Source organism: Siniperca chuatsi, linkage group LG2, assembly GCF_020085105.1.
Source record: "Siniperca chuatsi isolate FFG_IHB_CAS linkage group LG2, ASM2008510v1, whole genome shotgun sequence".
NCBI lineage: Eukaryota > Metazoa > Chordata > Actinopteri > Centrarchiformes > Sinipercidae > Siniperca > Siniperca chuatsi.
In genome coordinates this window covers 16,298,711-16,313,259 of record NC_058043.1, presented here as the reverse complement: position 1 = coordinate 16,313,259, position 14,549 = coordinate 16,298,711, and the positions used below count along the sequence as shown (strand labels likewise).

The 14,549-nt window shown below is 37.2% G+C and overlaps 1 protein-coding gene across 15 annotated transcripts in view; it reads left to right on the top strand.

Moving 5' to 3' along the window:
* cadpsb (Ca2+-dependent activator protein for secretion b) overlaps nt 1–14,549 on the top strand; it is a 67,269-nt gene that overhangs the window by 1,536 nt on the left and 51,184 nt on the right. For all 15 annotated transcript variants that reach the window (XM_044167845.1, XM_044167842.1, XM_044167833.1 and 12 more), the window contains exon 2: nt 14,223–14,336. In XM_044167845.1, the coding sequence (XP_044023780.1) occupies nt 14,223–14,336 (114 nt within the window). The remainder of the gene's footprint in view (nt 1–14,222; nt 14,337–14,549) is intronic.

Genomic DNA, 14,549 nt, shown 5'->3' with positions numbered 1-14,549 from the left:
TCTTGTAGCGCTCCTCACAAGGCAGTAGGTGCATTCAGTGTGGTCCATGTACCTGCTGAAGATTCATTCAGCTCAGTTAATCTACGGCTGATCATGTGAGGAAACACTGTAAACAACACTATGGAAATTGCTCCTATGAGTGTTGTTTTTGTTTAACCTGCAGACAATTTGTCTTCCTCAGGACACAGTTTGAGCCATATGGTCTGAATTTTCTGCTGACTCATGTGCAAGTGCATGTGGGAGGCATAAACCACAGTGTTTCCACGTATTTGTTTGTTTGTTGTCCCGTTCAGCGTAGGTTACTGATAGTCTAATGCATGCTTAGTGATGCACTTTCATAGTCGGCCACAATCCTCTGCTGTGGGTGAGTGAATATCTGGACAAACAGTCCAATGCCTGCTGTCAGACCAGGAAATCAAAGTGTGTCTGCCTGCCTACAGTCTGCCTCTAGACTTTGATTTGGACCAAATTTGCATCCTTTGGCTTAAACCAATCCCTTCAGAAAAATTACACACCTTGTGCAAAATTAAATGACAACAATATAGTCTTGTTTTTAAACACATGTAATTGGAGGATAATTAATTACACAGAAACATTTAACAATACAGAGCACTTAAATATAAGTTGATTACTTTCTGGTAGTTATGTGCATTTATAGTGTCATGGCATTGTACGGTAGTCATCATTTCATTGTCATTTAATGATATTTATGTTCTGTGTGGTTATACAGAAATTATTTGTCACAAAATACACATTATAGAAGAAAGAATATTCAACATTGGTTCAATATTTTCTCCGTAGATTTCCTCTACGCCATGAACCTCCCTTGAATTTGGGCTCCTCAGGTGTCCATAAACAATCATTTATTAAGGAAATTCCTTACAGCGTTGGCTACACAATCTAATATGTAGCCTATTACAACTTTGGCTATTATAGATTAATCACAGAAATATGATGAAGCAATTTCTGTAATGAAAAGACTTAAAGGCCTCAGCGAAACATGTGGAGCAGCTCCATGATAATCCTTTATTAGAAGCTCTGGCACACAAACAGCCAGCAGTGATGGGCTATCACAGAGAAACAGGCCAGGCTGCAGAGTATGCAAGCTCCACTGCTGCTTCTTGAAATGTATGTCTGTAACCTTGTAAAAGGGTAACGCAATAGGGTAGTACCTTCCTTTTGAGGGAGGAAATCTTTTCTAATTCAGTCTGAACGATGTCTTCACAGGCAGCAGCATGGAGGCTGCTGCTGTTCAAATGTTGGTTGAGTGTATGTGCATATTTAACTGGTGAGACATGTGTTTGCATGCAAAGCTAATTGTCTTGGGACACACTTACACTAATGGCCCCCTCCCTAAATATGTTGTAAGTAAGTTATTGAGGGTATTCACAGATATAGATTGTACTGGTGTAATTTATGGAATTATAGCATCATTGTGGATCATCCTGGAGGGCAGAATCCTCCTTCAATAAATGGCAATAAGCTGCCTGAACTGTGTGCACAAAGGAATGAATCATAAATGACAATTCAGATGGCAAGGGCACGAAGGATTACCATTTGTACAGACATTCATGGTCCCCAGAGGATGAAGCCTACTGACTTTAGTGAATACCTGACTTCTCTAGTGCCAGCAGCAGTTCAAAGTTTTCACTTATTCACTGAAACATCTCAACATCTAGTGGATGGATTGGCACAACATTTTGCACAGACATTCACTGTTCCCAGATGAATCCCAGTGACTTTGGGGATCCTCTGATTTCTTCCTTTAGTGCCATTATGAAGTTCACATTTGTGGTTTTGAATAAAATTCCTCAGCAGCTATTGGATGGATAACTATGAAATTTCATGTCTCCATCAGGATGAATTGTAATCACTTTTGTGATATCTGACTAGTCAAAAAAAAATTTGCCCAACAGTTTGGTTTATGACCATATACCTGCAAAACTAATGTGATTTCCCTCAGCCTCTGCTGTACTTTTTGCTTAGAGCGTATTAGCAAATGAACATTACACCTGCTAAACATCATCATGTTAGCATTGTCACTCAGAGCATGTTAGCATGCTGACGTAAACACTAGCTCACAAAGTCGCTAGCGTGGCTGCAGACTCATGTCAGGTCTTGTTAGGTAATGAGCATGCAAAAAAAAACAACCTGAAAAAGCTTTGTAATTCTTATTGAATGCAGATTTGAATCTTAAATGGAAGCTCTCATACAGTCAAACAGAATCAGCCAACCTGCTAAAAAATTAAAAGTGATTAATCAAACCCAAATGCTTTTTATAGATCACAATGAATGTGTATTTCAGAATTGAATAATCTCCTTGGTTTAGGATTTTTTTCAATTAGAAAAGGTGATGCCCCAAAGATGATCTGACCCAATCAACTCATCTGCCAGCAGGCTAATTTAAGAAGCTGTGAATTGTGCAGAAGGCTTTGTGTTATAAATGTGAAGTAGTCTGAAATGCAAATCAGTGGTACTTGGATGAAGTTTGCTACTTTGGTGTTTAGTGCTAAGCCTGGCAAAGAATTTTGGGTGTCCCATTGTGTGTTTTACATCTTATCACCTTATCTTTCAAACCATAATAATTGCCTTGTAATGAATGCAAAAACTGTTGTACTTAACTGATGACCTACTGCATTTGGAACAGACTTGTCCATACCCAATAAGGATAGTGTTGTGTAGTGGCATAAGTGTCAACTCCTCTAATTTGCCATTTGTGTTGTTAAAGGTAAGAAGAACGAGTAACAATGTCTCACCAGGACAAATGGACAATATAAATTTAACTGTGAATAAAAAAGTTAATGGTAAAGTTTTTATTAGGCCATGGGGGCTTAATGTGCATCAATTTAGGGAAACATTTAAGAAACATTAAAAAAAAGCTCTTTTGCAGAGCTGAGCAAGATGTTTGCATAGACAATCACAGTATGGCACAATAGTTACTAACCATGAACATAATTATTTAATCTTTCATGACTGTCTATACATTTGTTCAGTGGATGAAGAGGATAATATAATTTATGACAATGATTTAGGTAACTGTGGCATTTGAGTTCATGGATAAAGGACAGATAACACAGTGATATGAGGATGGAAGCTAGAAAAAGGAGCTGAGGGAGTGACATCATTGGAAAAGGCAAGAGTAAAATTAGTAACATAAAAAAAGTAAGAATACATTTTAGCTGGTGTATGTGCAGTAAGGACTTTCATTAACACTTAATGTTTTTGTGCACTGTATGGTTTTAAAATACAGGATGTATAGACTATGTCTCTTATGTCATTGGAGTGTGTAATGTCATTACCCCCTATTTCTTCTGTTTTCCTTGAACAAGATTATATGTGAGCAATGAACATGTAGATGTACAGATAACTGAGGTGAAACTGCCTGAGCTCATTATGTTCATGAAACACACAGTCATGTGGGCAAAAGAGAGCGGCAGTAAATGGAGAGTTCAAGTATGACATTGAAATAATTTGCATTATTATGTAAGATCTTGTAATCGTGTTATGCCTGAAAAAAGGCATCCTTCGACAATAAAAGAAGCTTCGCAGTTGGTGTCAAAGTCAAGCTTTGAGTTAACAATAAAACATGTCAATCAGCATTTGAATGCTTCTGCTAAAAATGTTAGTCTCTCCCATTAAGTAGCAGACATTTTAGCATGTTTTAGCAACACTAAAAATAAAGGTGTTCATCAATGGTAAAGAAATTAAAGTGGATTCTAAAGGAGTGACAGCTGAAAAGCAGCAGGCGAAACACCCCACCACCTACAATCTGTGCAGCCGCGTGTAACAAATCACAGCTTCACAAATGAAACATCTCCTCTGTCTGCATATAACCAGGAGGGAAGGCCTGATCTTTTTCGTTAGAATATTAACAACGTCTTTTCCCAAAGGTTTGACTACTTTGAAGGCAGCAATCACTGTCAGGATCCAATTGACTCATATTTGCCTTGTGCATTTAAGTAATCCAGTCGTGTGACCTGATATTTGTACAGTGCAATCATGTACTCACAAAAATAGCTGCAGAAATGCAAATGTTACATGTCATGTGAATGTACAGTATTTTATGTTTCAAGGTGTGTTTCATCATGTGAGGGCTTATTCCTTATAAGAGGCAAAGATGTATCTGTGCTCTGGATTGAAAGCAACATATCACAGTGATGTTTCTCCAACTGCTCTCTCTCAGAATACAGTACTTGTTATTTACAGTGGAACCTATGCGTTCTCAGAGAGCCTATGTAATTCTGTCTGTCGTCCAAAACTGCACCTTCATTTGGGTAGACAAATGTTACTCATCAACCTTAATCCTGGTAGTACGACACAAAAAGACCCATGTTTTCTCAAGGACACAGCCGTTGGACATGAAGCATAAATGTCTGGTTGACGACAGTTAATGTGTCCTCATACTGTATGCATGGATTGAGACAAATTCATCAGCGGGGGTCCTGTCATTCTGTTTTTTTATTGCTGCATAAAATATAATCCCTGCTCCCAATACTGCATATAATCATACTCAGAAAAAAGTGGAAAATTATAGTTGTTTTATTGAAAAGGGGCATTAGACATCAGCAGCCCTGGTTGGCAGAGCAAGCGAGTCCAAGATGATGTCTTCAAAAAGCTTGTTTTGTCAGACCAACTGTCCAAATCCAAAAGTCAATTTACTATCATATAAAACTAAGAAAACCAGCAAACATTCACATTTTAGCATTCAAACCAGTGGGGTTTTTTTTGTTTTTTTTTTCTTTTGCATTTTTGCTTGAAAACGATCAATCAATTGTCAAAATAGTTGCCAATGAACTTTCTGTCAATCCACTAATTGATTAATTGGCAGTTAAAAGGCTGCTGGTTATTATAGACCATTTCATTGGAATTGTGTTCCAAGTTTACTTCCTGCCAGATGTTGACATTAACATGGCAACAATTAAAATATTTAGGTTTGAAACTTCCAAATACTGAGCAGTTGCAATTGAGATTGGTGGACTGCTAGAGCAAACCTCAAATAGATCAGAGTGCACTTTGTGTGTTTGTCCTTGAACAATTCCAGCAACTAAAGATGCCTTTGCAGTCTTGACATATTAGTCATAATGCCATTTACATTACTCAGGCACATCAATACCGCTACATACGTCAAACCAAGCAGTTAAACCAAAGCAGATCAAAATTAAATCAGCAAGTGTCGTCATGTTCCTGTCTTCTCAAACTGTTATAATCACATACTTTTCTCTCACACTGTAATTATGACATTTTCTTCCTCATAATTACAAGATAGTTTTCTCATAATTATGAGATTCTATGTCATAATTATGAGGTATGGAAGTTATAATCACTGTACAAGAAAACTTCTGTGAATGTACATCATCACACTTTTAGAAAACTTTCAAAGTCTTGCAAGTGAAATGAATGCAGGCAGCTGTTGGTGGTCGTTTAGTTTAGGACACAAGAATGTGTTTGTGCAAATGTGTGCAGTTATATTGAACCATATGAAACATTGCTTCAAAGGGAAAATTACTAGGCCATGACTGGAATAAGTCAAAGAGGAGAGAGACAGAGACAGAGATTAGTAGTGGTGATTTTCCACATTAAAGAAAGAAGACAGAGGTAAGAGCTATAGCAGTCCTCTTGAACATATTTTTCCCTCTTTCCCTGATGACTCGCACTGAGGCATAAAGAACACAAACAGCAGCCTGGAGCAGCCACGAGGCTGTATGTCAGGTCAACAATAGAGTTGCATTGTGGGTAAAGTAGGTGCCAGGTTTTGACAGGGCAGAAGAATGTGTGGACCAAAAATACAACATCTCTGGTTCTGCTGCATCGATTTTGCAATGCTAAATTGGTGGAATACTCTTTTAACCATGACACTGTGAAGTATTTTGTAAAGATCTTCTTTCTTTCCTTTTCGTCAAAAGTCTGATTAATGTAATCTTGGCTATTTTCCCTACATCTTGTACCATTCTCTATTGATGAATACATAAAACGCAAACCTTACTGAGCATCTAACAAGACAAGCAGATTGGCACAGAGAAAATCTGAGATAATCACCTTTAAAAGCAGAGTGAGAGAGAGAGATTCACTAGACAGAGAACAGAGGGGAAAAGACAGTAAGTGATTTGTTGTGGGGGGGTGGAAGGAAAGGTGTTGTCTTAGACTCTAGATGGGAGGAATGCACCAGCATCAGATACCAATCCACAGTCAGCTTAGAGCATTAGAGCACTGCAGAAGGTACTTTTTATTTTGAACCATAACTGAGAAACACTATCACACAAGGACACAGGACATAAATACAAAATAAATAAATAAAAATTATTTCAAAAACCCTTTTTCTTTTTTTAGTTAAAAAAAATCAAAATTAAAAAATAATAATTATTGAGCTATTTTCAAGCTTGGCCTTTTTAGCTTGAACTTTTTAAATGTTGGAGCCTTAACCTTTATACAGCACAAGGAGCAAATTTAACTAAGGCCGCTCAGCGATTGGTTGGACTTTCATATAAAACAAATTATGCTGAAAATCATTTTTCTGCACTCAACCGTAAGACAGTACAGGACATAGATATTTCCTTTTGATTTTGGGAGAAATACCTAAGATTGCATATTTAACTGCTATGTACCAGAACTGGAACTAATAATTATTTTAATTAATGATTAATCTGTTGATCATTTTTTTAATAAATTAATCATGTAGTCTAAGAAAAGTCAAAAGTTCTGAGAGTCCAAGTTGAAGTTTTGTCCGGCCAACAGTACAAAACCCAACTATCTTGAATTTAAAATTATAAATACAGAAAAGCAGCAACTCAGCAATTAATTAATCAACACAATTGTTGCAGATTAATTTTCTATTGATCAAGAAAGATCAAGAAAGAAAGATTCTATTGATTAATTGTTTCAGAGCTACAAAGAACATCACCCAAAGGAACATACCAAAATCTGTGCATCTTCCTCTGGTAGGTGGCACTACACACCAGCCAGAAGCAAGTGCTGGACGCGAGTGGTGGAAGAAGTACACAGATCATTTGAAGTAAAAGTAGCCATACCTCACAAAATACTCCATATCAACTAAAACTCCTGTATTCAAAATGTTTACAACAGTAGAAAAGTATTATCAGCAACATGTACTTAAAGTATAAAAATTAAAATTATTCATGATGCAGAATGGCCCCTGTTGAATTATTATTATTGATGCATTAACATATAAGCAGTACTTGAATGTTGTATCTGGTTGAGGGGGAGCTAATTTTAAGTGCTTTAAATGCAGTACTGTTGGGTTTAATCTATAACAACGCATCATATTTAATAACTGATCATATGTTTTGTATTTAAAATCTTGATCAAAACCTAAAAGTAACAGGTAACTATAGCTGCTAAATAAAGAAGTGTAGTGGAGTTAAAAGTTTCTCAACAACATTTCTCTCAGAAGTAGAAGTATAAAGTGGCATAAAATATAAATACAGCAAAGTCCCTAAAAATTGTACTTAAATACATTACTTAAGTAAATTTGTCTTAGTTACTTTCCACCGTAGCTGGATGCTGAGTAATCAGAGGGGTATTTGTCACATTCATGTTAATTTAACAAGGACAGAAATACTTTCTTGCTATACATTTGGAACATTATATAATAGGACAATGGTCCTTGCCAAGTGTTATGGTAAACATGAATGCATTTAATTATAAGTCATCAAATGAATGTAATCAAAATCAGGCAGAATAAATAACTACCACTTCAGTTTTTCAGTAAGTGAACCATATGATTGTTGCAATGCAATGAAACAGACAGCATTGATTTAACTGTTTTGTTTTATGCAAATTGTCCCAGTGATTTTATCTTCTGGAAGTCCACATGTCCTCACCATTTATGTTATATTAGGTTAAGGGCTTATGTTCTGCTCAGTAACTGAATGAGCATAATGAGGAACCAGCTGAGCTGTATGGTTGCTGCCAGTGAGTTGGTGGTGTGATAATGGATGACTGTTACAAGAAGGGACTTAGCTGGTTGTGAACACAGTGTTCTCCTGTATGTGTCAGCAGTGCCACAGCTCCTGAATATGACAACAGTGTGGAGACTGGTTATACAGAGCCGGAGCTCCCTGTTTCATCCCTGTTTGCCATGTGTCAGGCTCTGTCTGCAGAGTATACACCTGGCTGTTTACTAACCCAGCGGAGTGGTATTTACTTTCACAATGCTGTGTGTGTGTTTATGTGTCTTCAGAGCAAATCTCTGTGTCTGGTTGGGGATAATTGCCTGTGCATCTGTCTTTGTATAATTGTAGTTTGACCACAGTCACTGCATGATGCTGGTGTTTGGTGTTTGATAAGGCCTGTTGCTGGTAGATTTCGTGCAGCTGCCGTGCAGCTTGCTCCCGTACTCGTGTTTGCTGTTTACTCAGATGTGGGCCGGTGGCATCATCTGCAACATGACTGAAATATGCTTTGTCTGGCGAGAGGATTCAACCACAGCATGTTTGCTGAAAACCAACAGCAGCATTGGTAGGCAGCCCTTTCCTGAACAAACAGATTTATACCCAATATGAACATTTAGTTTGCATGATATCCTTTCATCATCACTTTGCATATTTGGTCTTGTGAAAGTAAAGTTTAAACTCATTTTTAGGTTGACATAAATATTCACAGTATATCATAACAATGCTGATGTTTAGTATTTTCATTTTATATAAATTACATGTTTTAGCCTCATTTTTTAGATTTAGGTGTTGCCTCAGTCCTTAGTCTAACATGTAAAATGGTGGTATATTTTTTATGAATCAATTACTATAGTATTTACCACTGCCCACCATTGAAAACTGCACATCTACAGTATTTTGCAGCCAATTGTTTTTGGAAAACACCTTATTTTAACTTCCCTTATCAATGTTATTTAACTTCTAGATGAAGCTAAAGTGTGTGTTAGCACAGCACAGGCTATATTGCGCTGAACTACACTAGCGACAGCATATACGGCATTCAATTAGCTAATTACTCCACTCGTCACAGCACTGCAAGGACAGCTGATACGTTGTATACCTCACAAGTTGATTAAACACTTCAAAGAGATAGTATGATGAATAGAATCTTAATCATTATATATAATTATATATATATAATTATTGTATATTACAGGTGTTATGTAACCTGTTATTCTTATTTATTTGTAAACACATTGAGGTTATACAACAAATGCATACACGCACTATTCATACACACACAGCGAAGAGCTGCTCTGGTAAAGCCACTTAATGGCTTGTAATGTTAGAATATGACTTGTACTCATCTTTCTCTCTCTCCTTCATTGGAAAGAGAGAAAGATGAGTGGACAAAGATGAAAGACATTCAGGCCTTCTAATGCATGTTTGATATTTTGGCTGATGTCAGTATATTTTAGGTCTAAGAACCAAAACGTTGTGTGTGTAGCACTTTTTGGTTCTTTCACAGTCAGAGTTTTTGATCCAACACACGACTCTCTGGTGTGCAACAACTTTGTAGTAATTGTTGGGCCTAATACATTTTAAATGTCATTAATTTTAGGCCAACCAATGAATAAATAATTAAAGGAATCAATATTTTCCCACCAGAGTTTTGTGCCTGGCAGTGTGGAGAAGGCTTTGAAACAGCATTCAGGCCTTCATTTAAAATCCCAGCTATGGCCCTGAATAGTCTCTACAATTTAAAGATCCCATATGTAACAATCGTAGGAATTGTTTTTCCTACAATTGTAGGAAATGATTGACAGATGTGAACACAAACATCCTTTAAAATTATTAACTTTCCCGTTTATTGATGCCTTTGTTTTCATTGTTTCCTTTGTCTATTAAAAGCTATACTCAGTATCTTCTGTCATGTTGTATATAGCATACCAGTAATATGTTATAAAAAGATCTTTATAATCGTTTCATCCCAAATGTATAGAATTTCTCCTGCACTTCACTCAAATGAAAAATGGTGGCGAAAAGGACCAAACACATACTGACAAAGCAGTATGTAGGAATATCCATTTTCAGTTCACTGAAGAATCACTAAAGGCAGCTTTCAATTTACAAGATATGTGCCCAATGGGGCTTAAAACTATAAACCTGTGTTAGGGGTGCAATAGGCTTTAAGATGCAGAACATATATATTTTGAAATTATGTTTAGTTGAAGCTGACAGACTTTTCCTTGTGTGTTATGTTATACCATCTTTTCTATTTCCACTCTGCACTGTCTAATAAACAGTAATACATGGAAAATGACTATTTCCAAAGTTCAAGGGACTAAACTACAAAACATATTTATAATTTATCATAAAAGCAGTTTTAAATTAAAGATTCCTAGGTTGTTAAATGTTTCACTGTGACTCAAATATTGTATCAGCCACATGGTTGAGCTATAAACTCAAATTCATAGTCATTTTGAACTGTAATGAAGTTACTCTACATCAAGCCAATGCAATGTGCATATCCCCTCTATTGATATGTGAAGGGTGATTAATGTCACTGCCCACTTCATTGCAAGCCAATGAATCACAGTGTAACATTGCAATCTTGATAAGAGCCACAGAGAGAGAATCAATAAGAGCTAAACAGGAAAGTATATCTTGGGAGTCTGGCAATACTGATGACAATGGAGGCATTTTCTCTCATCCATCAACTTGTTTACTAATCAGCACAGTTCTCCAATCAGCAATGAAACAAAGAGCAGGCAGAACTGAAAGTTAATACTTTATACAGCTGAACTACTCTTTGGTGGAGAAGAGGACACATTTCACCTGGTTTACTGCTGTGTACTTCAATGTCAGCTCTCCAAATAAACACACACACACACACACAGAGTTGCTGTGTTGTCACATAAAGTCAGATCGGCCAAGAGAAACTGTCAGCAGAAGCAAAAGTATTATTAGCTTTGACCTTTCATGGTGAAATCTTCAGGTAAAACAGAAATGTGTTCTGCCAGTGTTCGGATGCTGGCCAAAACCTAATCTCCTAGAGTTTATTGTAATATTTCTTCTACATCTATATGTAAAAAATTAATTTGAAGTTAATACGTAAGGTTAATGGAGGTCACTCTGTCCTTGGCCACATGGATCACAGCCAGTGCTACAACTAATGATTAAATTCATTGTGGATTCTGCCAATTATTTTTTTGATTAATTATTTTGTCTATATATATACAGTATATATATGTCAGAAAATAGTGAAAAATTCTCAGCTCATGACAATGTCTTCAAATTGCTTGTTTTATTCATCAAAACCCAAAGATATTTAGTTTGATCCATCAAATCCTCACGTCTTGGAGGCTGGAAGCTTTTGCTTGAAAAATTACTGAAACAATTGATCAATTAATTATTAAGTTGCTGATCCTGTCAATCAACAAATCGATGAATTGTTCCATCTCTAATTACAGTTCCTCAACAAAATACAAAGAAACTGATCTATTTTGTCTACACACTGTAGTCTAGTTGCTTTTGGACACTTTAAACAGTAAAGCTGTTGCGTACCAGTGTTAGGTTGTATTCAAGAAAGCTACAGTATGTGTGACTGCAGGTCTAATGGCCTAAGTGCTAGCTTTGCCCTGAAACATTTTAGTCTGCTTGGTTCAAGTCTGCTGAGAAACCATCTCAGCCCAGATCCTACCTCAGTATATTACACATTATTCATGCTACTTTGATTTCCCTTTTGATGAATTGATTGAAGCTCATCACTCAGCATGCCTACACTTTAACATTTTTCATTCATTCCTTTTAATTTAACAGAAAACAGTACTTCAGTATTTAATAAGAAACGTGTTCTCATGAGAAAAAGGAATGAAAGTCACATAAATCAATGTTAGTCTGTGCATTATATACGATATTATAATGTACATTATGAGGAAAGACAATAGAAAGTGAAAACTGCATTGATGTATTTATCCTGACCCTCTCACTTTCAGAAATGGACAAGAAAGCAAGGATGAGTATGTTGACTTCAGCTTCTGAGTGTCTCCGTAGAGCGGACTGATTTGCATACTGGTGTTAATATTAACATTTCTTGCCTCAGGATGTTCCTTGAACACCATGGTCTATTAAAACATAGCAGGGATGGTCCACACTTTCTCTTTAATCTGACATCTAGCTGTGGCAAAGATAAATAAACCTGAAACCTTGAAGCAGAAGCACAAGTATTGATCTCTGATGTTGCGGATGTGCTGCTATGTGTTGTAAGTGGATGTTTTATGTTTGAACATTAAGTGGTACATCATCCTGAGATTCATTCTTCCGCAATAACGACGAAGTAGGAGTGACCTTTTTGGTGAACTGATTTGTTAGACTTTGACTAGACTTTGTGTTTGTATTATTCTTATTGGCAGTTATGGAGAGGTCATCTCGGAGGTAATTTTATGTGTTTATATTCATATGTTTGTGAATCTTTCTTATTAGACATTACTGAAGGGGTTGGAGTACTGTAGTACGATGGACATGCAGATGGTGTTGAAATTGCCTCAAAGACGCATGATATGTGGTACTTTTCCATCTCACTCCTACACCAAAGTCTGTCACTTGCAATGTGCGACTGAACGCAAACAGACACACACACACACTCGTTACCAGCAGGTCCTTGTGCTTGTTTGATATACACAACAGCTTGAACTGTAGATTGAAAGCAGTTGTCAGAGGGAGATTGTCAGTCTATTGACGGTTAGGTCACTGACTCAGTAACCATGTGTGAAATCAATCCAAAGACCTTTTTGACCTGATGAGGATCAAAAGTGAAAACAAAGGGAGAAAGGGAGAAAACATCACACATGTGCAACACGACTCCTGGCTTAATATTTTCATAAAAGATAGATTGTTGAGTGCTAATAGAAAATGAATTTGTCTAATTTTATATGAATGCTTTGTCTGCTTTTTGTTACTAATGACAAAGGTATAACCTGAACAAGACTAAAGATCTACAGCCATGCTAGTAGCTCTGTGAGGCTGCTAAATGCTAACATTAGCATGCTAACATGCTCACAATGACAATGCTAACATGCTGATGTTTAGCAGGTTTAATATCATGTTCACCATCTTAGTTTAGTGTATTAGCATGCAAATATTTGCTAATTAGCACTAAACACAGGTTTAGCAGCTGAGGCTGATGTGAATGTCATCAGTTTTGCAGGTATTTGGTTAGAAACCAAAGTATTTGAAAAATTAAAATGATGATGAAAGATGAAAAGGAGGGGATCACCAAAGTTGTTGCAATTCATCCTGAGGGAGAATGTCTCTGCAAAATATCATGGCAATCCATCCAATTGTTGTCAAGACATTTCACTCAAAACTAAATATGTGGACCTCGTGGTGGTGCTAGAGGAAAAATCAGAGGATTACCAAAGCCGGCAGGATTCATCCTCTGGGGACCATGAATGTTTGTACAAAATCTAGTGCCAATCCATTAAATAGATGTTGAGACATTTCAGTCACGACTGAAGTGGTGGACCAACCGGCCGGCTGACCGACAGACCAATCAACAGACCAACATTGCCATCTCTCGAGCCACGTGGCTAAAAATAAGTGTGATGTTGCACTTCTTTACTCTCTAGTCTTTTCTATTTCATTACAGCTGTTATAAATGATTTCTTCCCTGGTTATCCAAAGTGGAAGAACTCAGGTACCTTGGGGTTTTATTCATGAGCAATGGTAAAAAGGATTGTAAGATTGGCCGCTGTTCAGGGACACTGGCTATATGCAGGCTTTGTATCAGACTGTAAGTAGTAAAGACACAGCTGAGCTGAAAAGCAAAGCTCTCAATTTAATCTTAGTTCCCACTCTCACCTGCAATCACAGTCTGTGGGTAGTGACTGAAATGATATGAGGTTCCTGGTTTCACTCCATGTGATAGCATGATGACCTCAAAGTTTGGGAGGACCTTGTTATTGAAATGGTGCTGCTTCACATTGACAGGAGCCAGTTAATGTGGTTTGGGCAATTAGTAAGAATGCCTCCTGGCCGCCTACCTTTAGAGCATGACTGTCTAAAAGGGGATGCAAAGGTAGATTTAGGAAACACTACAGGGATTACATCACACAACAGGCCTGTGAGTGCTTAGTGTTGCCACAGGAGGAGCTTGAGGAAGTTTCTTGGGAAAGGGATGTTTGGGCTGTTCTGCTCACCGTGTGCCCAGAATAAGTTATTGAAAAAAGGTTGGATATTATTGTTGTTGTAAGTAATGTCTGCTTGTTTTGACACATTTTCCTATCCTGGCTTTAACACTGAGGTGTCCTCTACTTGCCCTTGCTTCCACAGATAACCAAGCAGCAGCTTCAGCAGACCAAGGATCGTTTCCAGGCCTTCCTCAATGGAGACACACAAATTGTGGCTGATGAGGCATTCATTAATGCTGTGCAGAGCTACAATGAGGTACCAGCACACCATAACCATAGCAGCACAATCACAGTCTGAGCCATTTTGTTATCCAAGCGCAAGGACTCAATGCTTTCAAATGAATCACTGTGAACATGTGTTGTGCTATCGTTAACATACGTTATTCATATGTGTGTGCACAGATTTCTGAAATGTAAAAATCGAGTTGAATATTCATTGTCTGGTAATATCTGTAACAATATTGCGACA